This window comes from Pyxicephalus adspersus, chromosome 5 (genome assembly GCF_032062135.1).
Source record: "Pyxicephalus adspersus chromosome 5, UCB_Pads_2.0, whole genome shotgun sequence".
Lineage (NCBI taxonomy): Eukaryota > Metazoa > Chordata > Amphibia > Anura > Pyxicephalidae > Pyxicephalus > Pyxicephalus adspersus.
The window spans coordinates 49,401,527-49,429,167 of NC_092862.1; the positions used below are offsets into that span (position 1 = coordinate 49,401,527).

The 27,641-nt window shown below is 38.5% G+C and overlaps 2 protein-coding genes across 4 annotated transcripts in view; one reads left to right on the plus strand and one right to left on the minus strand.

Moving 5' to 3' along the window:
* GNAL (G protein subunit alpha L) overlaps positions 1 to 3,144 on the plus strand; it is a 135,072-nt gene extending 131,928 nt beyond the window's left edge. For both annotated transcript variants that reach the window (XM_072411456.1, XM_072411457.1), the window contains exon 12: positions 734 to 3,144. In XM_072411456.1, the coding sequence (XP_072267557.1) occupies positions 734 to 880 (147 nt within the window). In that variant the 3' untranslated portion in view covers positions 881 to 3,144. The remainder of the gene's footprint in view (positions 1 to 733) is intronic.
* A 1,611-nt stretch (positions 3,145 to 4,755) lies between these two features.
* On the minus strand, positions 4,756 to 27,641 carry MPPE1 (metallophosphoesterase 1). 2 transcript variants are annotated; one of them, XM_072411458.1, is made up of 10 exons: positions 27,502 to 27,641; positions 24,484 to 24,888; positions 21,383 to 21,491; positions 20,169 to 20,272; positions 17,005 to 17,085; positions 16,040 to 16,148; positions 13,412 to 13,486; positions 10,319 to 10,441; positions 8,822 to 8,959; positions 4,756 to 5,223 (listed from the first exon to the last, which is right to left on the minus strand). In XM_072411458.1, the coding sequence occupies exons 2-10, from the start codon at positions 24,786 to 24,788 to the stop codon at positions 5,050 to 5,052; spliced, it is 1,218 nt and encodes a 405-aa protein (XP_072267559.1). In that variant the 5' UTR covers positions 24,789 to 24,888; positions 27,502 to 27,641; the 3' UTR covers positions 4,756 to 5,049. The 2 variants fall into 2 exon arrangements, with proteins under 2 accessions (XP_072267559.1, XP_072267560.1); XM_072411459.1 differs by having other exon boundaries at positions 27,579 to 27,639.

A 27,641-nucleotide genomic window follows, 5' to 3' on the forward strand; every position in this document is an offset into this window, starting at 1 on the left:
TATATATATATATATATATATAGCTAATTGTGGCAGCAACAAGCTCTTGTTTGACTACAAACTGTCCAGGAGCTTTAAAACAAAAGATGTGCATAGGTGTGTTTCTTTAAAAAGCAGACAAAGCCTGAATAGGAAAGCCTGTCCTCTATCAACATGCTGTACAGAAGAACCCTCGCTGTTTGTATGAAAGCAGTGGTCTCTCTGCAAAGCTCCAACACACCCCTGCAAAACGCTCATGCATGGTGGTACAAGGACATTGTGCATTAGGGTGGTAATCAAAATTAATGGCATCATTTTGAAGCACACCATTAATTGTGCATTACAGTGGGTTGTAGTAATGTGCAGTAACTTGTTGCTTTATATGACCTAAAAGGGGGTCTAGTATCAAGTTCAGAATCAATATCTTATATAGGGGAGAGGTCCTACCTCAAATCAAGCTTACCCCATGTAGCTTTGGGGAGGAGCTGTACCATAGATTTGCCAGGTGTCCCTCTCTCCCGTCCTCCAGACAAGTTGTGTTCCGAGATGCCGATAAATTCTTAAGGAAACTGACAGCACCCTTATTTCAGTTATTTTTGTCTTGCTCTGGGTTTTGTTATCACAGCTAAAACCGGACTGAAATTTGTTCCATTTGTAGCAAAGTATTTTCCTAAATGAAATGTAAAATATTTAATGAATGTATCCCAGAGTGTTCTGACCGCTCTGAAAACGATGTTTTCTTTTGTCTGTGCAGCGGATAAGTACAGCAAGCGGAGATGGAAGACATTACTGCTATCCTCATTTTACCTGTGCCGTAGACACGGAGAACATTCGCAGAGTTTTCAATGACTGTCGAGATATCATCCAGAGAATGCACCTCCGCCAATATGAACTCTTGTAATCATTCTCACTGTGGAGCCTGTGGTTTTAAATCCTTTGACACTTTCTGTCTCTTTCCTCTGTACTGCTCCACACAGGGTGGAACATCCCTACAGCGCACTTTTTTTCTAGGCTTCTTTGCTTTTTTTTTTTTTAGCAAGAATTTTCTTTTTGTTACCAATGTCTCATTTCCCTTTATGAAAGAGGGCAGCTTGCGTCCTTCTACTATTTATTTTTTCACAGGACACTTTTTTTTTTTTTTTTTTTTTATAACCATTCCTCTGTACAAGTGCTGCTCACTTCCTTTACTAAAGACCCTATTGGTCTCTTTCTGGGCATAGATTTTGCAGCACCTGCACCTTTAGTGAATTTAGCACTTCTCACCTACGCAGCCACCTGTGCAGAAGACAGGGCCATAAGCCATTCCTAAGTTCTTTATTCTAGTACGCCCTAGACTGTAACTTCTGCAGCTTTTTTGTAGGTTAAATCCCTGTACACCCCTTACTGCTAGGCTGAGCATGCAGTGGGTTGGTGCTTCACTTACTCTATAACCTTCCAGTAGAAGGAAATGGGGTTTGTCATTTGACCAATATATTCATTCGAGCGAGGGCATATTTGACGAATACATACTGCAAACTTACTGTAAGCACAACAGGAAGATTTACCAGGGCAAAGAGGTTTGTGCAAAGTACAGCAAGATACAGAAATTAATCATGAAATTAGCTATCTCGCTGATCTGATTGTAGTAAACTGAATTCCTATGGGGTAACTGCATTTTGCACACCATGATGTACTGCTTTATAGATCGAGCCAGTAAGTGCATTAAGTATGTATGGCATTTGTGGCCTATAAGAAAGTCAGCATAGTTAGTTTTATATAAAAAGAGATGAGTGCCCATTTCAAAATGCTATCCCCATAGGTTATGCGTTAACAAGTCTTCATATAAGAATATTAGCTATTTTTAGAGGGGGGGGGGGGGTAGGACCCTCTTTGTGGAAATACAGAACTGTATGTGCACCACACACCTCTTGTTATAACAATGAAGTTCATGTCCAGTGGCTTACACTGGCCTGGCATCATGTAAAGGATAATTCTGATCATGTGGTCCAAACAAGCAGTAAGTGATATTACACAGGGATCCACATTAAAGTTAGTGTGGAAAATCCCTTTCTATTTTACAATGATACTGTAAGCAGCTATCTTTGATGTTCACTGGGGTGAACAGAACTGTGATCTAGTGGAGGGGTATTGACAGGCAATATCAAAACTCATAGTTAAATATAAGAGACTATACTTTTTAATGTTCATACATATATGTATAGTAGGAAGCGATAGGCCAATGGACACCACCCTGGTAGAAGTCAAGATGACAAGCACTGATTGGGGTAGTGTGCTGTAGAAAACCCTCTTCCAATGAGGAAGAAAAAAACATTTGTTTAAGCAGTAGCTTTGCTGTAAGTGGCTCTCTGAACAAGAAAGGTGACCATTCCACTAAGCCTTTGGCTACCTCTGTTCTTTAGCTTTTTTTTTTCTCTTATGGGCTCAAAAGCTCTTGGAGTGTGTACCCATCTTCTGGATGGCACTATGCGCAGACGTATTCCTGTGTGGATTTTATTATTTTATTATAGCTACTTTCTTTACCGTGACACTGAAGAGTACTTGATGGAGGAAATAAGAAATAATGCACTTTGTATCAGGTTTAAAAAAAAAAAGAAAAAGAAAAAAAAGTAGATGAATTTACACACAATGTAGCAGCACCAGAAATATTTATTATTGTCACAGATTTGCAATGGTGAGTTGCAGGTCAACTGAGTGACCTCAGCTCTTTTAACACCTTCAGGTGGAGGAATGGAGCTTGTCGGCCATTGCAGAGCAGTGGACTACAAGCCTTTGGCAAAGCAGAGTTTTAGGAACGTTCCAGAATCAGTACGTAGAGTAGGTTAATGAAGAGGCAATGTCAAGCATTATTTTTTTTTATTTTTATTTTTTTTTTTTACATTTTTATGGTATATTGTGGCTAAGTGTTTCTGCACACCTCAGGCATTCAAACTGCAGCTGCTTTCAGCCTCTCACGTCAAGGCAGAAAAGAAAAAATGACCACCTGCACCAATATTATATGCTCTGTCCACAGATGATCTTTTTAGCCTTAGATCATTACTGGGCTTTAGTCCTTTATAGAGTTTTTTTTTATTTTGTTTAACTGCTGGTTTATTATAATGTACAGATGTAAAATGTAATATTATTTTGTACAACTTTATTGAAAAAAAATAATACTTGTAGAAGATCTTTGTGCCTTGATTATGGCTGTACCTGTAAAATGAGCTAAGATGTAAGTATGTTTTTGATTGCGCTGTACAGCTTGATGTCAAACTTGCCTGCAGCTGTGACTGCAGGTAGGAACTATCTGTAGAATTTAGTTTTTTTCTGGTTTATATAAAAAGAAGGAAATGCTCTTTAGTACAAAAAAAAAAAGAAAACAAAAAAATATATAAATTATGCAAATTAACCACTTACCTTTACAAGTAAGGTCCTACAATGACCAGTTGTTGCAGCAAACATGCCTTTTTTTTGTTTTCCTTGTTTTTATGTGCAGGCACGGGAGGAGGTGAAGAAGTCTCAGCTTTAAAACAAAAAAAAAATATATTGGAATCCATTTCTTTGTTCATATTTGCAGCCTAGTGGTGTTTTAGTGGGAACCAAGGATTTTTTTTTTACCATTTCTTTTAGGAAACTTTTTGATCATATTTGCATGGATCTAACATTCCCAGTATTGCCACAGAGATACTGTCAATGTTACTTGTGGCAGCATCAGTTTAGGCTTGCTCCATTTGTGGCAGCAGCGGATGTTGTGTAAGCCTATATAGCACGACGAGGAGGGTCAACAAAAAAGGTGGAAATCTTTGTCTAACCTGATAAATTACAAGATGACATTTTAATTTCTCTTTTAATAAAGAGACACATTAGAAAGTTGGTTTATTTTAAATATTATAGAATTGATATGTGTGACTATTTCTCAAACTTGAATAATTTATGCAAATGTTCTCTACAGAAGTTGTGGTACAATACTATATATAAATATAAATATATATATAATATAAATATACAAAGCAAGAACTGCTGTAGCAATAAGGCATGTCCTTTTTAGTAACTATTACACTGCTTTATATTTTATACTTTAGGTGTTTTATGTATGTGAGTCTAGATGACCTGTGTCCAAGAAAACCCTGTACATTGTCTACAAATACTGTTAACAGCAGTAAAGACAAAGCCTTTCTAGACAACATCACTTAAGATTTGTTAAATAATGTCAGTCCTCCAATTACTGCCTTCCTTTCCACTTGCGCAGTGGAGGTGCCACGCGATACCTTCAAGACATTGGACAAAGTTAAATTGCTTATGGTTGTCTTCATGTCTAATATTCACTTGTACAAGGCTCTTACAGAAACTCAGATAATGTTGTTTGTGTTGGAGCCCCATAATGAAATCATTGCTGTGGAGTTCAAATCCGACACCGAGGAATTAGTACCAAAGTTAAAGGAAGGTGTACATAATGGGTAGAAGCATGGATGTGTTCTGCTTCCTCTAGTGCTAAACCCTGTACTTATTTATTGTTCCTCTGACCATGCCCCTATGAAGAATATGAGGACTTCTGTCTGTTGGAAGACCCGTGTACTTCAAAAATGATGAGCAACATTTTTTTTCCTTGTCACATTCTCACCTATTTCACCCCTACCTTTTTTTTATGCTATTCATTCTGAAAGACTAAACTTGTAATAACAAAAATTGCCTCCATAAGGCTAAAATTTTATCAAATTTAAAAACCGCATTCATAATAAATATCATAGACAATCACATTTATTTTAAAAAAAAAAAAAAGTATCACAATGAGCATTAATATCCAGGTTGGCCTGATGAAGTGAATTTTTTTTATTATTATTATTTTAACAGAAGGGTAAAGTGTTCACAGGCTGACCTATACCACCAAGGGCACATCTGTATGGTCCTGCAGGGGATATGGCTATCAAATCAATGAAGGAATTTTCTTTCTTTAATGTATAGGTGACAGTCACATATTGTACAGGTACATCATTTAATAAATATATATTTGGTAAAATGTACTGGTCTATTCTAGAGAACAAAACAAACTAGTGCTTTCCGTAAGGCCTGGCTTGGACACAGAACATGCCTCCTTTACACGGGCTTTTCCTTGGGCGTGTAAAAGGATTTCAAAGTGTTTATTAGTGCAAACTGGAACACTGCAGAGAGAAGAAGCATTATGCTTGCAACAGAATAGATGTAAATGACGGTGTTTTCTGTTGGCAGGAAGCATTTTTGAAGTGCAAAGTCTTCAGCTGTAATCAGTCCCTAGGAGGTAAAAAAAAAAAGAACCTTAGAATATCCAATGGCCTTCACAACCCTGCAGAGGAATTCTCATCAAACATTAAACCTGAAAAAGAATTGGTTTTCCAACGTTTGAGTTACTTTGAATGCAGCTCAGGGTTTCTGTTATGGTTTCAATTTTAAAATGTCTTTGAATGTCGATCTTTCACTAAAATGAATGATCCACTCTCTGGGCCTCAGCCCCAGTTACCTATTCTTACCCTGAATTGTACCCACCTTATCCCCATCATTGGCATCTCTAAGCTTGACATCACTGTCATTCCAGGTAGAGTCCTGAGGAATGCAGAGCAGCTGCAATCTCACAAAAATGACACTACAGGCCAATGCAAGAACATGTTGCTGCTTTGCCTTCCTCAGGAATCTTACTGGAAGGAGATGACATTCTGGTCTGGGTGCCATGGCCAGCAGATGGGGGAAATAAGGCAAGTATATTTCTAAAGTTTTTCTTTTTAGGTGCACTGGGGTGATTGGGGGTGAGCTCAAAGAGAGTAAGTATACCTTCTATGCCTTTTTAGCAGGAGATAAGGTCAACTCACAAGACCCACCTTCCCTTTAGCACAATTGCTGTCTAGAAATATACAACATAAGACTGCCAGTGGTAGCATAACAACCCTTGTGTATGACTCTTACTGGCAATATAGTCTGCTTGGTAATCATTTGTAAAGATTTTTTATACGTAAATTAGATCGGCCTGGTGTTTGTGATCTTACTAATATGTGCAAATACATACAGTGGATGGCTATATTTGCATATTATATATATTTGTATTCTCTGGACTCGATGGTTTGCTATAGTGCTGTTTCCAACCATGCATATCAGTGAGTCAGCTGAAAAACCTTTGATGTGGCAATTTCTTATTACAGATAGTTGTCCCAGAAATGCCACGTCTATTCTGTTGATGGAAACAATCTTTCATGATTGTTTGCAGTGACAGTAGAATGAATGAGCACCGTACTGTGTATTTCATTAGTGGGGGTGGGCAGTGTCGTCTCCACACACTAGTTTCACCCTAGTCATGTAGCATGAGTATTTAACTAAACATATACAATAAAATGCAGACATTACATTACAGACATCTGTACATTAAATAGAGGTGGTTGCAGAGGCAAAAGATATTAAAATCTTACCTTGTCACAGACCTACAAAGAATATATGGAATTTTCATGTCTCATATAGGAACGTTGTACAGTAAATGTACGTTTTGAGAAATTATCAGCTTCTTTATTAGCATCCTTTTCTTACCTTTCAAATGAACAGAGCTTAAGAGTTTTGGCCAAATACAATTGGTGCAGGGTTGAGGGAAAATTAATAGTCAAAACAGATTTTTTTTTCCTCTAAATCACAAATGCTCCTCTCCCAGCTGCATGTTACCTATGCCACTACCATTCTATAAAATTTATCACAGAAAGATGGGAATTGGTTGGGGTTGCTGGATCTCCAATGTTACACTATGTGAATCTGCACTGTACTGTGCAATGGCTCAGGCTAAACAAAAAAAAAAAAAATGCAAATGTTTGGAAGAGCTCCACATTTAAGGTTTTAGAGTCAAAGAAATGTTCTCTCAGAAGAATCCAGTATACAAAAAGCCAATACAGTTCAGGGTTTGTACCAATTTCATCAGAAAAAGGCAGACATAGAAATTAGCAGGGTGGAAGAATAAAGTTGCTTCCTAAAGCTTGTCCAGAAAAAGCACAATCTCCACAACCAGCTCCTGCTGCCTGCTTTCAATAAAGAAGCCACTTGTTTTTGCACCTTGCTGTTACTGCAGCATACCACTTTATTTTGCACCTTGCTTTTACTGCAGCATACCACTTTATTTTGCTGCACTAGTTCCCTAAAAACACTAACAGAGTTAGGTGGCCATTCAACATAATTAGCACAGCAATACATAACACCTACTACCGTGTTTCCCCGATGATAAGGCAGGGCCATCAAATAAGACAGCCCCCCCTTTTTAGAGAAAAATGTAAAATAATGGTCTGTTTAGGCAACCTAGATATGGTTGACCCGGAAGCCGAATCATCTGGATCCTGAGAAGGAAATCTGTTTTCTAAAAGAAGAATGGTTTACAGATGGACCCTCATGGCTCAAAAGACCTACAGACTTTGGAAAGAGATCTGGTGAAATGGAGAAAACAGGTTTATGAGAACAATGTCCTGCTTAAAGTAAAAGGCTGAAACTACTTTAAGATAAAAGAAGGTTCTGGAACTGAGTACCACCTCTTATTTTTGTAAGAATATAAATGGTTCCTTGCAGAGGAGGCTCAACACAGAATGGACCAGGTTCAATTCACATGAAGTCACAGATGAGTGAACAGGAGGGGCACCATTGGATGCTCCATGTTAAGACCATACAAAGGTTGTATTCTGCAGTAAAGAGAATTCCTTTCACAGAGAAACTCTACAGATAGAATCCTTGAGATTCATGGCAAAAGAAAAAATGTATATGTTTGATGGCAGACTTTTCATGAAGTAGATTTCCTATCTTGAAGGCTTGGAGAAATCAGAAACTCGAAAACCTCTCCTTTAACATCCATGCCATTAAAACCAGGGACTGTAAAAATAGAATATTTGGTCCTTAACACAGAAGTGTTATCCTAACCTTTCTATCCTAACTAACTAAATGCCCACATAGTTTCTTCCTAATCTGGTGAGCACCACATCTGCCTTGATCAATGTAGTGCATCAAAAATACTAGAATGTTTGATCTTGATCCATTGGAGCATATGAAAAACAAAAAGAGTGCAGAAATGCACCAAGTCACCAGAACAGCCACTATATTAGGTAGTGGATCCCTGTACCTGGAGAAAGAATACTCAGCAATATATGTATCAGTCTTAGTGTCCAAACATTTCAGTTACGGTGAACAGAAACAAAAGTACTATGTGGGCTGAATGTGTAAACGCCCCCCTCCCCTTTCAATCCACTTCCAAGCTCTTAGCAGGTGATCAAACACCGTAAGAAAATCCAGGTTCTAACAGTAATTGTGCCCAAAATGTGTGGTAACATTTACTGCCTCACCAATTTCTAGCATTGTTTGCTTTGAAGCGGGTTATGGTTGTCACCAACTCTCCAAACTAGGTGTTGGTGTGGACATAGAATACATTTTGGGGCTTGCAGTTGTGCGATAAAGTTTGGGTATCCCTTTCTAAATGACCTGTTTAGATAATTTTGCAAGAAAGGTAGCAACTTCTACAGGTAACGGTGTTAAACATATTTGCAAATGTTAATTAATGCACGGTTGCTTTTATTTCACCTACTTTTAAACAAAAATATAGTAAATGCAGGTGTAACCATTTGGATATCCTACTAAGAGTTTATGAAGAGTACATTTGTTGGTGCAGATCACAGCTTTTATGTCTTTTGTATAGAACTCTCAGTTTAATTTGCAGTTATTTTTCCCACTGTTCATTGCAGCCAACCAAGCATTTACTTACTAAATGTGGCTTTTTTTAATCCATTCCTGTGTCCTTACACTACACATTTACATTAGCATAGATCACACAGATCATTCAATTATGAAGGGGCTCTAAATGTACAATAAAAAAAGCACACAATCATACCATGATGAAGCTTGGATTATTCCGGTTTCTCCAGCTGAAGGACGGAATGCTGATCTCTGGGACATCTCCATGGAAAACTGTACAAGCACTGTGAGTGTGACCACTTAAGATTAGCCTTGGCTGAAGTAACTGCAGCAGCTATATTAGAAGAGAGAAATCTCTGTAAGCACACAAGCACTAAGATGTTTCCAAACATTTACTTAAAAAAAACCTTCCATTCGGCTAACTCGCCTGAGAAGCAATGAAGTTAATATATAAATATATATATTCACACACATACATATAGGCTTGCCTTTGAGCATTTTGCAGACAAGTTCCAGTTATATTAGCTGGAGAGAGCTTATTGATCAAGACTGCCATTGCCCTGTTTCTGAAGACATATTTGTGTTACAAGCCAATCCAGTTGGGAAATCTAATTTTTATTAGTTGTCAGAAACCTATGTGGCAGATTGATGAATGATTGGGGCATCCACTGATCACATGTCAGATTTTTGCCCAAGACGAGCACGATCATTTGTCTCCGCCAACTATTATCTAGTGTACCACCATATCTTGGTTTTCCACCTGCTTACCACAAAAGCGGTTAACATTGTGGAACACAGCACTAATGTCAGTCCAATGTGCCATGTATGCATTCTGTGGTCGTCTTTTAGCAAGGCACTGTTGAGAAAGCAACTCCTTTCTGCTGCTACTGTTGCAAAAGCTGTTTGTAGCTTCAGTTTTAATCTGTTTCTGCTGCCCTACCTGCAGTATTGATTGTTTGCCTCCAGTCACTGGACCCCCTGGTCTTATGCATCTTTGCCAGCTACCTTGTCTGATTCTGGACATGGGCAATGGGTAGAAAGGGTACAGCATGCCTTTCTGCACTTTAAGTTAGGGCCAAAGCACCACCAGTTCTTCAATTTCCCTGCAATACAGCCTGCCAACTGCACCATTGGTGTTTAAGAATGTGCTGGCTACAGGATTGATCCTCCTACACTCTCGATGAATCTTAAACCTTCAAAAGTTGTTCCTGTTCTAATCCATTACTTGATGTATCTGGGGCTGATACTAGAAACTTAAGTGTTTATCCATTAGAAAAAAACTTTACAGACCAAACATTTAAATGATTCAATGAGGCACATCTGTTTTGTTTTCTCAAGTATTGCTACAGCCACATCGGAAAGGGTCATCATACCCCTTGGTTATAGTTTGCCATAGTTTAGGGCTACACATATAATTTTAGGATAGAGATTTATTGGTTTTACAATCACAACATGGAGTCCTTGGCCTCACAAAAGTACTAAATGTACTTCTTTGGTAGGGTTGATTCACCTTGTTATAATTTTACATAACTGTAGGTCCTTAAGTCCTTTAAGTCCTTAACACTTGTATGAAAAATGTTGGTTTTCAAAAATAAGAGTATTAGCAGCTATATGAACAATTCATACAGAACCGAATCCGTATATGCCTAATGCGTTTTGTGCTGTTTATTTACTGCCAGTTACTTAGTCTAACCTTTTCAGAGGCATCCTGTGAAAGAACATCATATTTCTCTATAAATTGAACTTGCTTTTCTTCAGGAGAAGCAGAATCCTCACCAGTACATTCTGAGTCACTTGCTCGATACAAAGGATAATGCTAAAGAAAGCAAAAGTATTTCATTATTAATGTTCGTATTACCAGGGATACGTATGTCGGCACCTACTGAAGCTCCATTACATCGGACTCAAACCTTTGTAATTGGGATGATGCTGTATATAAAAGTAATAAGTAATTGCAGTAATACATATTTAGTAATTACAGTAATAAGCAAACTAATATTTATTTTAACAAAAGTAAATGGGAGTTAATTTTGTTGCCGATTTTGACCAATTAAATTCCCTTTTTTATTCTTCCTAAAAAATGAAAGTTAAAAATTTTCAATTGCATTTTGACAGAAAGGGACAGGCAATACCCACTGTGACCTGCCTGGTTGATCAGGAAAACCTTCAAAAACAATGAGCTGCACATGCACAGCTCAGCATTGATTTCCAGGACACCTGGCAATCCCAGCTTCCCCTATGATTACTAGGACTAAATAAACTCCTGAGCGCTTGCAAGAGAGTTATGTCATCCCAGCCGAGCCAATCACGATGGCCAAAAATCATATCCTAGGAAGAGACGAAGGTAGGCGATAGTGGGCCCTGTGATGGAACAATGAAAGGTTTGTATATTGGAGTTTAGGTTCCACTTTAAAACAAAGCCAACTGCTCCTTTTTATAAGTTGCTTTTATATATTTTTTTTTTTTTTTTTTTTACACAAACCCCCTATCTATACAATGATACTGGCATAGGACCCAATATGTTGCATGTATGGGGTAAATATCTTTACCGGAAACCAAACATGGAAGTTTTTCTCCAAGGTAAACATAAGAATTTAGTTTAGTATATTGTGGAGGTCTTTGTAGAAGTAAAAAATAATCACAACTAACATTTTTGTGGAGGGGGTGCCTAAAGCACAGCTGTGTTGTTTAACTTACAGGTTCTTTAGTATGATATCTTTAAAAAATCCCATTACATCTTTCTTTACAACTACGAGATAATAGTGTGTCAGTTTGACATTGGCCTTCATTGTTGAATATAAATAGAACCATAAAATCTTGAATCTAAGCCCTGTGGAGGTTTCTGACACAATCTGCAAGTATGCGCAGTAAATTTGTACATTCCCTTGGTAGTACAATGCATACAAAACATCTTCCTAAAAAGGTCAGATAAAAGCAGCCTTCAATTACACTGGCTTACCACTAGGAGGGTTGCATATATTTGTATTAAAGCAGAACTAAAGTTTCACTTTTGTGATCAAGCAGGGCTTTATTGCAGAAAGTGACATACACAGCTGGGCATTGGTTGCCAGTATAACCTTGGCCTTGCTAATCAAGGTGGCTGAAGATCTGCAACAGAACAGGAACATGTGATGATTACAGGGTTTATTTCCACTTTAAGGTATGAATTCTAGCTGATTTTTCTTTAAAAAATAAAATTTGTATAAATTATAAAACAATAAAATGTATTTCCCTTAAGGTATTTATTTTTATAAAGTTTGGAAGGCAAGGGAGGTGCTGGCAGGGAAGTGGACCTTCCAACTGCATGGAAAATCTGCTACATTAGTGTGTGCTGCAGTGGGTTCCAGCCCAATGCACTACAAAAAAACAAAAATCAGCATATAGACAGCAGTGTAAGCAACTGAGCACATTCATAAAGTATTGCTTTTACTGTGTTCATGGGCAGACATGCATTGCTGTAGCCCTCTGGTGTAAATGGACCCTTAGTCACCTTCCCTTCTCCTGTAGGCATTTATTTTTTCCTTTACAAGAATTAATGATCATTGCATATGTACCTGGTCTGAGAAGGACATCTACATTTTGAGTGCACCATTAATAATCTTATGGAAAGTACTTCTAATAAAACATGTCACAACATATCATCCCTTTACTCATAATTACTGTTATACTACGTCTCCACCTTGGAAGGCTCCAATGTTTAAAGATGGGAGAAGGATTTTCCTGCAGTGCATTTGGTTAGCAAAGTGATGGATGGCTACTCTATGCTTCGTAAAACCAATACAAATGAACGTTGGCGAGAGACACAATTTAAAATTCTGCACAGGGCTTACTTAGGCTTTCAACGCAGCATCCCCACATTTACAGCTGCTTATCCCAATGTGGGTTTATAAGGCCCCCTTGTCACATTGCCTATGGTGCTGTTATATGATCCAAACGTTTTGCAAGCAGATAATACTTTTTGTAACAGCCATTGAAATTCCGCTAGACCCCTTTCTCCTATTTTGTTTATTGGGGGACCCCCCTGCCCTCCAAAGTTGCTGGCTGCTCACAGAGTGTGAATGCATCACTGGATAACACCTTCGCCTCCCGATACTGCCATGGTAACCCAAGATCTAATCAATCTCATGTATGTGGAACGTCTAGAAGCAGACATAAGTCATCTGCGGACCAGGTATGAACCTGCCTGCTCTCCTCTTTTAAATATGGAGCTTACTGTGCCATTGCAGCCCTGCAGGGCAATATTTAATTCTAATTGTTCATGCCACAAATCTCTGAATGATTTTTATTAGCTGTTGCTATACTTTAATTATGTATTATTACATATTCCTTAATTGTAAATCACACCTTTGTACTTGTCTTCATAAATGTACCTGTATTAGCATTTGTTAATCTTCTTCCTCCATCTTCTGCCCTTTTCCTCCCCTCCCCTTTTAACACTTTGCTTTTTCTCTGTCTCTTCTTCCTTCCCTTAAGTTAAAAATCTGTTTATCAATTTTGTACACTTGTCTTTGTCTCAATAAAAAGTTTTTGAGAAAAACAAAACGTAAGCGTTAGACCATCACCAGTAACCGTTGGAGTGAAGATCACACTTTCTTAGTAGACAACTGCATGTGAACTAAGAAACAAACGTGATGTTGACACAAATATTAGTTGTTTAGTAGTGAATTTGTAGTTAATAGTGAATTTGTAGTAAGATTTAAAAGCAATATTATGGTTTCCTAGTGAATCCAGATAAAAAAAACATGGTCTGCCATATGATCCTGGCCTTTTTATATGATTTTCTAACCTGTAAAAGGATAGGAGCAGATGGAGGTAGCAGGTGAACTTTTCCACACTTCTTTCCAAATTCTAGCTGATTTTTCTAGGAAAAAAAAACATTTGTATAAATTATAAAAAAATAAAATGTATTTCCTACAAAACTGATTTATGCAGTGTAATATTATAGACAAGGATACTATATTTGAAAGCTAGTAACAAAAATCAGTACTATTATTATTATTATTATAATTATTATTATTATTATTATTATTAATAATATTAAAACAGGATTTATATAGCGCCAACATATTAGAGAGAGGGCCCTGCCCAGAAGAGCTTACAATCAAGGAGGAGGGGGAAGTCTCACACAATAGGAGGGGGATATGTAGTGGTGGGAAGTAGATTTAGGAGACAGAAGATGGGTAGGCACAGTTTTTTGATGCAAAAAGTGATCCTATTTTTTTTTTTTGCATAGAAATTTTTGTTTATATTGTGGGCCTGTAATTCTTAGGATTAACTCCCGGGTATGATAATTATATTTATTTATTATAATATAATCATAAATTATAATATAATACATAAATATAAATAATAATTGTAAAAAATATTGAAATAATAGACAACAATGTAATCCTAATGTTTATTTCATGTTGTGTGGTGTTTTTGTACTGTAAAAACCATTTAAAAGCAGATTACATTGTAATCTGCTTTTAAATTTCCCTCCCAGACACACCCCCATACATCACCAATCACATCACCCGGAAGATGACTCATCCTCCGAGTGATGTGAGTGGGGATGTCCCACCCTGCCTCACACAGACGCTGGAGCTGCTGCTCTGCATATCCAGAGAGATGCATAGCACAATGCAGGACTTCTGCATTGTGCTTCACATCTCACTGCAGATACCAGCAGCAATAGCAGATTCCGGGGGTGGACCATCTGATCGCCGCTGGAGCGCGGGGCAAAGGTAAGGGGGGCTTCTAAAGTTACCCCGAGTGTGACTCGGGATTACCGCTTTTTGCATGTAAAAGCCACCCTGAGTCACACTCGGGATTACCGCTAGGGGGTTAAATGAGCAGAAAGTAGGAGGCAAGCCGAATAGGACGAGGAAGACCATTCCAGAGAATTGGGGCAGCTCTAGAAAAGTTTTGGAGTCGTGCGTGTAATGAGGTTATGAGTGAGGAAGTCAGTTGTATGTCATTGGAGGAGTAAAGAGAGTGGATAAGGGGGTATTTTTCTACTAGGTCAGAAATGTAAGTGGGACAAGAGCTGTGGAGGGATTTGAAAGCAAAGCACAGGAGCTTGAATTTGATTCTAAGGTGAAATGGAAGCCAATGAAGGGAACTACAAAGAGATGCAGCAGAAGAGGAGCGGAGGAAAGGATGGATGAGTCTGGCTGCAGCATTCATAATAGATTGTAGAGGAGAGAGTCAGGTTAGTGGAATACCAGAGAGGGGGAGGTTACAGTAGTCCAGACAAGAGATTATAAGAGCGTGTACAAGGAGTTTGGTGGTCTCAGGGGACAGGTAGGGGCGGATTTTGGAGATGTTGCGTAGGTGAACGTGACAGGACCTGGTGAATATGGGGGGTAAATGAGAGGGCAAAATCAAAGGTGACACCAAGACAACGTGCCTGAGGGGAGGGCCGAATAACAGTGTTGTTAACAGTTAGATATATATATCGGGGACATTTGGAATTTGAGGGGGGGATGATGATGAGTTCTGTTTTTTCCAGGTTGAGTTTCAGGAATCGGTCAGACATCCATGATGAGATGGCTGACAGGCAGCATGAGACCCTATCCAGGACTGAGGGAGACAGGTCAGGGGTGGACAGATAGATTTGAGTGTCATCAGCATACAGATGGTACTGTAAGCCGTAGGAGGATATGAGACTACCCAGAGAGGAGGTGTACAGAGAAAAGAGAACCGGTCCAAGGACTGACACTTGGGGAACACCAACAGGGAGGAGAGTGGATGAGTAGGAGTTACCATTGAAAGAAACTTGAAAGGAGCGGTCAGACAAATAGGAAGCAAACCAAGAGAGAGCAGTGTCACTGATACCAATGGAGCGCATGATTTGTATTAGAAGGGGGTGATCAACAGTGTCAAAAGCAGAGGAAAGATCAAGGAGAAGGAAACATATGGGAGGAGGGAGATAGGACGGTAGCTAAAAGGTAGGGAGGGGTCTAGTAAAGGTTTCTTCAGGATAGGGAGAATAATGGGATGTTTGAAAGCGGAGGGGTAGATACCAGTAGAAAAAGGGAGAGGTTGAATAGTAAGTCACATGTTTCACAAATAAAAACAGAATGTACAGAATGCTAACAAACAACAGCATTCCATGTTTGTGAATGTTCCAAAGTAGCAACAAACAAAATCTGAAAAAAGTTGATACTTGACAAGCCTGTGCAAGTGTAAGATAACAATTTTCAGCAGGCATACCCAGGACTGGTTTCTACAGGGTTTGGATTTCAATGGCATCAGTTTGAAACAAGTCTGAAACACTTCTAAGATGATTAGGAAATCATTGACAAGTGGACTTTGCATCCCCATATGCTTGTATGGGAACAAAGGTTCACCAAAAGTGGTATTCAGTTTTCAGTATTCAGTTCCTTTTATCGCCATAATACACAAATAAGTAATATAAAACAGATCTCACGTTTCTGGAACAATTCAGCTGCCGAGACACCTTTAAAATATGATCCTCTTCTGCTCTACATATTACACAGCCATCACCTTCCAGAGCAACACTGTTCACCAGGACAAAACTGAAAGAAAGGAGACACTGAGAAAGGAATGCCTAATCAACATGTGTTCACTCAAAGATCAATTATCCATCTGCCCTGGAGTCTAGCCTTTGGGCCATTACCGCTGTGTCTTGGCCCTATGCATTAGCTGGTGGCAACTGATATGAACTCTCTCAAGCCAAAGTGTCTTTAGGACCAATTCACAACACACACAATCACACTAATGGAAATGCAGTCTGATGTTTACAGCATAAAATCTTTATCTTTTAGTATGTTTGGAATTATGCCTTGTTTAAACAACTAATTTTTGTATTTCTATTGCATCGTTTGTTTTAGCTGGAAATGCTGCCAGCAATGGCTCTGTTCCAGTCTGACAACTTAGCTAGCAGACATGTTGTTAACCTGCAATTAGAGATTCTTCGGTTGACTAATGGGCTGCTTTCCACATAGTCTTAACAAAAATGCTACTGGCAGAGTTTTCAGTAAGTTTTCAGTTTAAAAAAACTGTATACAATAGGACATAATGCCGCAAAAATAGATTAAGGGTTTTCACATATTTCAGCAGCCAGGCAGTGCAGCAGGCAACCAAAACCCCTGATCTGCCACCACAGAACAATTAAAAAAATGGTATTGCCAGATATAAAAGAACATTTCTTGCTGCCTCCCTGCCAGACTGTACAGGGAAAACGTTCATGATTCTCAAAAAGTAAAGGCTTGCACGGAAAATACAGTGTGCTTCAGTGATATACTGTGTGGCACGGAAATGCTGCAGGTAGGACAGTTACCTTCAGGTCCCTGCTATACAGCCAGGTAGTTTATAAATTGAACTAATAATCATCATTCTCAGTATATTTTAAACATCCAATAACATACTTACCTAATTCCTTTACGAGTCACTACTTTCTCAAAAGTGAGATTAAACGCCTTCTCAAATCTTTTTAGTTTGTATTCAGTCATTCTGTGGAAGGAAGAGAAACATAGTTGCGCTTATACACAAACAATGGATACAATACCAGTTGAGGTCACAGTATTCATATCCATAATTCATTTCTCTTATGCTATATTACCAAAAAACTGTAATGCAAGATGACAAAGTTTATTTGCTGATCTTAAATGGATGTAATCTGAACACCTGAGCTGCATACTCATTTTGGGTCAGGGATTTATAAAAGTATTAATGTCGGAGGTTCACACCAACCGACAAGCTGTATAGTTGGATAAATGTTTTATAAAACAAACTATTTGGACTTAAGTCAGCATTTGCCAGTTTTAAAAGCTCTAATGAGCAATCACTGTAATCCAATAAATCCATAAATTAAAAAAAGTTGAAACAAGTCTTAGCGAGGTTAACTATTTGAGAACATTGCTACATATATACAGGACTTTTTTATTAACTTTACAAGTCAGCATGAATAAATTCCTGATAAGCCACAACATACAGGAATAGTGTCATTTCTTACAAAACAAGCCCTGCATTTTGTCATTAATAAACTTCAGCGAGACAGAGACTTTTCCTTGCCTAGGATTATGTAATTTGTCTGTTGTAGGCAGAAAGAAGTATTTTCTAATTCTTGTCTTTGAAAATAATCAAAGCAAAATATTGTACCTTTGTAAATTATCAGGTCCTTACCTAAAATTGGGTAAATACAACCTAAGATTAACAACATGTGACATTATTTATGTAACAAAGATTATGTGACATTAAGTTGTGCCATTATTTATTTATCAAAGATTAAGCCAAAATGCAGATGTAGCGTGTGAAACTTTACTTCTTAATATCTACACCCAGTGAGTGTATAGAAAGATAGATAAATGGACAGATAATGATATTCAGTTTAATTGTACATCCAGCTACTGTTTATAACCAAATAGCTCACAAATTTACATTTTGTAAAAGAGTCTACAAGGTGGTACATACATCAGAAAAGCCTTTATTCACTTTTATGGAAAATCCTGCTGACATAAGCATTTTGTTGGTGCTCTATGGCAGTGGCCCCCAGTGGTTGGTTTGGGGCCATGGGTGACGGGAGGTGAAGGGGCTGGCAGCCCTCCTTGCACTGCTCTGAAGCTGGTGGCAGTGGGGACAATGTTTGAGGCAATGTCAGTTTCCCTGTTTGATAAATAAAGCCCTAGGACTATTTTTCCTACCTGAATTATATGTTTACATTGCCTTTTTGGTGTAGTGTTTAAAAAGTGTAAAACTTTTTTATTTTCTAGGTATTTCAAGTCTTCTTTTGTCTATCAGTTTATTTTTTGCTGTCTGTATCTTACTGGAAATATTTTCCATATTTTGCAGCCTTGGAGACACAAAAGGCAGTAAGAGGAAAAGTAAGAGAACTCCCATCACTAAAATGTAGAATTTCCCTTCCCTTTCTGTCCCAATAACTATGGTCACCAGAACAAAGAGAAAGGGAATTTCCCCTGCCTTCATACACTGGATAGTGAAGCTGTTCTATATACCGTATTTTTTGCAGTATAAGACGCACTTTTTCTTCCCCAAAACTGGGGGGGAAAAGTTAGTGCGTCCTATACGACAAAGGTGTGATAAAATAACTAAAATAATATACTCACCCGATACCCGATCCTGCGTGTGTCTCTGGCTGCAGCAGCGTCTGTCTCCTCTTCTCTCTGGCAGCAGCATGTGTCTTCTACTGTCTGTAAAGCAGAGCGAAAGAAGCCGGCACAGCGCCACCTGCTGTTCCCTGTCCTAACTGCCGTACAGTGGAAAAAAAGCACAGAGTGATCAGAAGGGGAATTTGAATGACAGAGTGATCAGAAGGGGAATTTGAATGACAGAGTGATCAGAAAGGAATTTTGAATGACACAGAGTGATCAGAAAGGGAATTTGAAAGGCATAGAGTGATCAGAAAGGGAATTTGAATGGCACATGAGTGATCAGAAGGGGAATACTGGTATGAATGGCACATGAGTGATCAGAAGGGGAATAATCTTTCAGAATCTTTTTTTTCTAGATTTTCCTCCTTTAAAATTGGGTGCGTCTTATATTCCGGAGCGTCTTATAGGGCGAAAAATACGGTACATATTTTTTTAGGATTTTGCTTTCTTACTTTAATAATGCACCAGTGTGAGATTATGGGTGATATCATACTACCCCATAATTTATAGTCCCTACTAATAATTGTGCTTGACAAGTGAAAGGGTAGTTTTGTGACAACATAGCACCTGTTGACTGTGTTCTTTAAACTACTTCACTCCTCTTTAAGAAGGGATCACAAGCCTACAATTTATTATTTTTGCATATTTTGGATCTGCAATTAAGTGGAAGAACTGATGCTTTTAGCATTAGTAACAGTGTGGCTTACAATTACACAGGAATAATTGTGTTACTTTCTCAACAAGTCAATAATAACACAGCTTTTTGCAGATACAATTGAGTGTGTTTTTTTTGCATATGGCATTTAACTGTATTATTATTGTTTTTTTGCAGTAATAATAAAAGATACATTTTAATTTCTATGACTGTGTAAAGTATTTTGGGGCTTATTTTACTCTCCTATAATAAAACTGTGGCAAGATTTTAACCCTTACCTATTCTATCAAAAAGACTTTACTGCCATGTCATACTACAACATCATAGCTACACATCATGGGGAACAACACTAATTGATTCTGTACCTGGGAATGTCTCCTGATTACAGATGTCCAGTGGATACATTTGTTTCTTTATTTTTTAAGGACCTCTTACCTGTTTTTTGACATATTCTATGTTGTCTGCCCTACTGTATATTATTTAGAATTGGAACATATAGATACATATATATATAGAAAGAATTGGAACACCTTTTTTAAAAGAACATGAACAACCAAATGAAGATTACCAAATGTAATATATAACACATATCATTTCAGGCAACAGTGCTTATGTGTTATGGTATACTGTACCAATTTATAACTGAACACTGATATTAATACTCAGCACCATAACATATATTAATATACCAGTAATAATAATTATATAAATATAAAAATGTTCCTTAAAATATCATCTGACATCAAAACTACTAAAAGTACTTGACTCACTCATAATGGAATCCGACATCATGATTTCCAACAACAACTATCAGCTCTGTTTGAGGAGGGTGTCTGAACATTGACTGGAATCGGGAAACATCATTCTCCCATGCCTGTAGGGAAATTACAAACAGTTTTTAAAATATGTCAACCCCTTAAATTAAATTTCTTTCTAGCCATGAAAAGAAACTGCTGCTTTAGTTTTCAGCCTAGATTGCATGGTTCCTGGTTACCAAAAATTACAGTCTGCAGATTAACGTTATCAAAAAAGAAAAAAAATACCATATCACAAAGGTGAGATAAAGCAGAAAATCACAAAGGAAGCAAAGCTTGAATATATAATAAGCATATACAACTGCCCACACATTGGAAACTAAACAAACCAGCTTTTGCCCACCAAAATGTTTAAAAAAAAAAAGGAACATTTCATGTGGTGTTATATTTTTCATTTAATTTTCACCAACTAGTATTTTATTCCTATATAAATCAGCTGACATTGTATACAGTGCAATAACTATTACCGTAGTTGACTGCTCTGTAGTTAGACTTTAGTAGGTACTATAAGATAAACTTTAAGCAAACAGATAAATTGACAGTTTAAAGTTGAATGAACCTTCTAGACATTAAGTTTAAACTTCATGTCTAGAAGGTTCAGAAAAAAAGGCTCTGGAGGGGTGAGAGCCAGTAGGGGGGCATAGAGATTTAAACACAAAGGTAAATAGTAGTTTTAAATACACTTATGTAAACTGTATTTTCAGTTAAATTTTTTGTAGATCCATCCTGCCATGTTTCCAATTTATATATCTTTGCCAGACAATAAAAAAAAAAAAAAAAGAGAATACATAGGAAGGTGCAAAGTGTGCCATTACATGAGGACCCCGTACCCTTCTCAGTTACAAAGGGCCCCAAGTCAGTTCCGCTGGGAAGTTTACTGTTGGCCATCCGCTACTAGTGATGGAGTTAGGTAATATAGCGGTTTCATCTCCCCACCCACAGCTTGTTGATTGGATAATGAAGATTAAGCAACCCACTGAAAAGTCATCAACTCTGCTGACTCTTCCTATGTGCACCAGAGCCTTATTGGCTTTTAGTGCCACCGCTTCCTCTCCCAATTTGAGTGCTGAAGTGCAAGAAATTATAAAAAGATAATAACAAGGGAATAGTAGGTACTTATACAAGTTATCTGTAATATACTTTTACTGCCAGTAATGTTTACCACTCACCTTGGGATTACTCCATTTTCCCTCATCAAACAAATCACCAAGGATGAAAACTATATCTGGCTGCAATAACCAAAGTGCACTTTGATAAGCTCTCTCCATTTGCCATTCCCTAAAATATTGAACAAAAAGAATTTTGACATTAAACCTGCCTAAAGTCTAATATATTGTCCCAGAAAACAAAAATATTTCTAATACAGATACAAAAAATATTAGCAGAGCATACTTTAGTAAATGTGTTTTCAAATGGCATCTGGTTATCTGTTTTCAAACATAAAGTTGAACTTTAGTCAGCACCTTAAATGTAACCCCAGACTCCCAGCCCCCCCAGTTTAGTGCTCTTTAGTACTTTTGTTAGTTATGGTGACCCTGTACTGTATAATCCTTCTTACCCCCTTTGAGGTCATTACAGGGGCTTCAAGGTCTTTGTGATTAATCAGAGGAGGGGTATCAATGCAGGAGCTGGAGAGGACTGTAGAAGGGCAAAAACCCAGCAGCAGGATTGGCATCTTTGTGCAAGCAGGAAGAGGATGAGCCCTGCCAAGATGAGCTCCAGCAGGTTACTGCATGTTTCAGACCAAACTGAAAGAAATAGATTTTATGACGGGCAACATGCAGGCCAGACCAAAGTTTCATCATTCAGCATAGTTGGCTTGACAGTGGGTCAGTGATGGTCTGAGGGGGGGCCCATTTCCTTGGAGAGCAATATCTTCAACATGCTAGCCAATGGTACCATGACTGTTGATTGGAGATTCCCCAGGGCATTATTATCTCTTGATTGAATCCAGTTAAATACAGCTGTCAGTGGGTTAATGATTTTGGTTTCCACTGACCATTCTCACTTAATTTTGTGTTCGATTAATATATAACAATTAAGATTTTCATCTACAGTAGCTCAGTCACTAAGACGCGATTTCAGTGTTCCCTTTTCTTAAGCAGTGTATAATTAGTAAAAAAAATACTTGGATTATGTATCCTTTCCTAGGAGTTGTAAAACAACCTCCAATTTTTATTTAAATCTAAAAAAAGTCATTATTCTTTATTTTCTCTCTGCCCTTTATAAACACTCAATTTAAAAGAAGATAGTTTTGTTTGATTTTTTTGACAAGGATAAAATGTGATTAGGGATACAAAAATATTGGAGCATATGTAGTGAAAAAAAAATATCTGAAGGCCTAAAGTCTGGATAGGTATGTCAGTCTGTAGCCCAGGACATCATAAAATACTGCAGTTTTCCAAAAAAAAAAAACATACTACTCAGGTTTTTTTAACCAAAATCTTCATTGGTGATCTTCATATTAAATAAAACAAGCATAGTCAATATCCATATGTTCTGTTGGCATGAAGATACAATATATATCAGGTGGTACACCTTTATATATCAGGTGATCCCTTTGTAACTGGAATTTAATAAACATATCCAGATTTAAAATAATAAAGCAAGCATAAATGTAGTTTATGATATCATTCCACCTTGATATACAGATCTTTGCTTCCCAGACTTGTCCTTTAAAAGAAGTCTCATTGCATTCATGGCCACTCCTCTCTTACCTAACCCTGTGAAGGTCTGATTATTATCAGGTGACTTGGTGTCACATGAACACCAAAGGTACAAGTTAAATTCTAGGTAATGGAATGCAGAGTGGAAAACTTATTTAATGAAATTCCTATGAGCACACGGAGGTACACACACAGGAGTGTTAACTAGCACTAACTGAAAGGTTGCAAAATTAAAGAGAACATGTACTAAAACAAATATTTAAAAAATGCATAATATATATAATATACATACACACACACGATGGGGTGCTGGGAAGTTCCTGGCTTTCCCCAGAAAGAAGAAAGCCAGAGTTATGAAATAGCACATTTATTCAACATATTCCCCTTGAAACTGATGCACTTGGTACAGCATAGTTGAAGCTTTTCTAGACCGTTTAAATAAAAGTCCTTTGGTTGTGCCACAAACCAGCTCTCAGCAGCATCTTTGACGTCAGAAATGTCCTCAAAACACTCCCCCTTCAGGTGTTTCTTCAAATTTGGGAACAGATAATAGTCGGAAGGGGCCAGGTTAGGTGAGTAGGGAGGATGGTGGACAAATTGGAAACCCGGGGGTTTTCAATTTGGCAGCCACAACGTTGGACGTGTGCGAAGGTACATTGTCCTGCAAAAAAAAGGATCCCTTTGGTCAACTTTCCACGGCGTTACGTCTTAATTGCCTCCTTCAGCTGGTCCAGGAGGTTAGCATATAACTGTTTGGTGATACAAGAGCCCTGAGGTAGGTAGTCCACAACAGAATACCGTCTTTGTCCTAGAAAACGGACGCCATGACTTTTTTGGTCGATTTCTAGGTTTTTAACTTCTTCAGCCACAGGAACCCGCTGTGGCGCCATTCCCATTCCTGACTGTTCCTTGGTTTCAGAATCATAGATGTGGAGCCAGGTTTCATCCTCAGTCACTAACCTAGCCAAAAAGTCCTGTGCAGCTTCAAAATGGGCCAAAACGGCTTTGGATGCTTTAACTCGTTCTTTCTTCTGATCACTGTTTTTGGCACCCACTTCGTTGAAAGCTTGCGCATGTCTAGGATAGTGGTGATAACAAACCCAACACGCTCCTGTGGGATGTCAAGTATCTGGGCTATCTTTTTTGCGGATGTTCCCCGGTCCTCAATAATCAGCTCATGGACAGCATCCCAGGTTGCCAGGTCAGTTGAGGTTAGGGGGAACCCACTCTGGGGCTCATCTTCAATGGTGAAATGCCCAGTCTTGAAATGAGATATCCACGTTTTGACAGTGCTGTAGGAAGGACACTTCTCCTCCAGTGTTTGTGACATCTCAGTGTGAATGTCTTTGTTGACTTTACCTGGAAAAACAAAAACTTCATGACGGCCCGTAACTCCAACAACGTGAAACTTGTTTGTGCATCTGCCATAACAGCCTCTCACTAAAAGAAAAAACAGTTAGGAATACCAAAGCCCAGATATTTGCAGTTACATACTAAGGTGTGTGTGTGTGTGTGTCTATGTTGCTCTTATCTCTCCTGGCCTTTAACTGTTTAGCATGATCATTTCATGTCACTCAGTCCGCCTTTGGCCTGGATGGTCTTACCTTCTTAGTTTGTCAAACCAGTGACCCCTTATTTCACCCAAGAGGTGAGTGTCAGATAAAAACATTGCTTTCAGAGGTGCAGAGCTGTGTGCTTTAGAAGTACTCCTCAACTCTGGCCAGGCACATTGAAATATAACAAAATAATAAACCAAAAACTCACAGAAAAAAAAAACAAGAAAAATAAATGACAAAAATTTCAACAGGAAGACACTTCTGTTAAGAAGGCAATTCTTCTTTGTACCAAGTCCACTTTTTAACATGGCCATATGTGCAATGTTCAAATAGCCGAGCAATAAGCGCAGCATCCATTAGGGTCACCGTTCCAAAAGCTGAGTGATCAACATAGCATCCATTGATATAACTCCATTTTTCCAAAGACCGCATTAAAGTGCTTGCATCTTCTTGCTGGAAAAAACAAAACATAACATAGATGAGTATAACATAAAACTATATCAGACTGTAATTTTTCTTTTAATGCAAAAGTCAGATGTGAAAAAACAAACAAAATAAATGACCCTGGCGCATGTGGATGGAGAGTCAGTAACCTCACTGTCCTAAGAGAGATTCAGCTAATCACTGAACAACGTTCTATAATACAGAATGAGGAACTACTGCAACGTAGTTTTCACAAATGTTTACACCAAAGTCAAATGTTTAACATATATAAAATACAGGAACCTGTAAAATGCTGCAAATGATGTTTTAGGGTTAATACACCAAATATGTTAATTGGCAACACCAATGTTGCCCATTTAGGACAAAACAACACATATGTTGTAACCCCTACAGCAAACAAGTAGTGCTTCTGAGTACCGAGGAACGCATGCTAGTGCTGAGCCATTGTTAAGACTTGTACAGACATCCGACATCAGAGAATTGTTGCTGGAAATGATCTTTCGTGAATGTTTTTAGTGAAGATGAATGAATGAATGAATGAATGAGCGCTGTACAGAGAGGAAATTAGGGTGTTCCCCTCCATAGGCATTACCTGCAGGGCTTCCGAGTTGTATATCAATCTGTTGTAGATTATTGAATAGCATCAGGGAACTGCTGTACGCATGTTGGATTTTTGCCCGAGACATGCATGACTTGAATGATTATCTGACATGTGTAAATAGCTTTAGGCTATGAGGCTACCTTCACACGTCAGATTACTCTTGTCCAATAATTGCCTTAGGGCTGATATCGGACAAGAATTTGAAGTGTGTAAAGCGCTTGTCATTCATGGAGCTATCCTGGCGAATAGAAGGGTAGTGAAGGGGAGAGAGCGCAGTGGGGTGCTGCTCCGTCGTCCCCCCCCCTCCATAGAGCATATGTACAGGGCTTGTTCATGCATCATTCAGTCTTTTGTCTTTGGAAATGATCATGAAAGATCCTTTCCAATGACAATTATTGAACATGTGTATGCAGCTTTTATCTATTGCTCTGTCTTGCACAGCAAAACACAGATGCTTTCTTTATCATTGAGCGATTTTCTATTGGAAGAAAAGCATTACTGAGCCCATCACCATATAAACAATACCATTCAACCACAAGGTAACTACTAAAGTCTTACAACTTCTATACTTTGTGAACATTAAGCTTGGAGTCTTCCAAAGAACAATGAGTGTGGTAAATAAAATCCAGCCTATTTTGCTGACCTCTTCTGAGAAACTTAGTTATCTGGCTGCCTTGCCCATGCATTGGATTAGCATTGAAATAGATTTTGAGCCACTGACATAAAGCAGTGAAGGTGTGAAATCAGAACTGCATATGGATTTTATATCAGAGACTCAGGCCAGAGGTTAGCAATGACAAGCCTTCTGTTTTCTTTTGTCACAGGTTAATTTTTCAGAAAACACACATAACCTTTATAAATGCAGAGCTTGTGTATTTTTACTCCAATTCTGTTGGTATTATTCTCCCTCCACATTCCTGGTGTTCGGGCCTTTACAGAAGAGTGAATTGCCATACCTGCTCTACCTGTTCTAATGACTTTACATTTACAGGATGGGTTGGGTTTTGTTACAAATAAACTTTAAATATATATATTCAAATGCACAGTGCAGAAAAAGAAAATTGAACAATACTGTAGCGGCAGAGTTTTGGAGAGTGGATGGGTAATCGGTACAGGGCGGTGGTGGCCATACTGACTAGTACATCGGACATTACTGAGTTACCATGCAAGTATTGTGTTCCCTGGATGTTTAGCAAACATTGCTGATTACATGGCTGTAATAGAAACATAGGATAAAGACAGAAGTAAAGCTACGTACACACTTCCAATTATTATCGTTGGAAAACGAACGACGAACGTTCCTGCATGATATCTACGAACGATCGTATAGCACCGATCCTGCACATAGAGATAACGACACGATCGTTCGTAGATATTGTACACACAATAGATACGATCGTTTAAGCGATAGAGGAACTATGTGCACGACAGGAAAGTGAACGAACGTTCGTTCATTACGCATACTCTGAACATGGACGATCAACGAACGACCGTACACACGAACGATGTTCAACGATCGTCGTCCAATCCGATCCGCCGGTCCGGTCGTTCGTTTCCAACGAGTTTCCTCGTTCGTCGGCGTCGTTGGTTACTTTTTCACGAACGATTTTTTGCCCAATCGATCGTTCGTCGTTCGATTGGAACGATAAAAATTGGAAGTGTGTACGCACCTTAACACTCTCTATGTACTGTACTAACACATCGGAGGGCTCACACATAGCAGGCTATGATACAAGGCTGCGCTTGGTCTGACACTGTACAGCGAGGGCTCATTCACACCACAAACATTGCAAGCATTGCCCAACCCGATTCCAATGCCAGAACAATCTGCCTGACATTCACTGGTATCAGTTCCATTTGTTGTGGGATGTATCTGTAGAAATATTTGTACCATGTAATGTGCTTTACCAACACACTCAGTGCACATGTACAGCACACAAGTAGATAGGGAGTCCCCCTGACACAGCTCAGGAGCCCGCCCGCAGCATTATTTCCTTCTACCACACGTCCGCTATAAATACCTGAGCACCCGGAGCGGGAATACAAACATGTCGCTGATACGCCGGCTGATAACAGAGAGAGAGAGCGTCATTCACACCTAACTAACTGAGGCTCGGCAGCTGTCGGCCAATGTCGTAAAGTGATGGCGACCAACCTTCTG

Coding starts and splice junctions, on each gene's coding strand:
- MPPE1 (XM_072411458.1), bottom strand. CDS start 24,788: ATGCTGCGCTTATTGCTCGGCTATTTGAACATTGCACATATGGCCATG. Junction 13,487..16,039: donor AGCTGAATTGTTCCAGAAAC/GTGAGATCTGTT, acceptor TTTTTTTCCTAG/AAAAATCAGCTAGAATTTGG. Junction 10,442..13,411: donor CTGCTCCTATCCTTTTACAG/GTTAGAAAATCA, acceptor TGCTTTCTTTAG/CATTATCCTTTGTATCGAGC.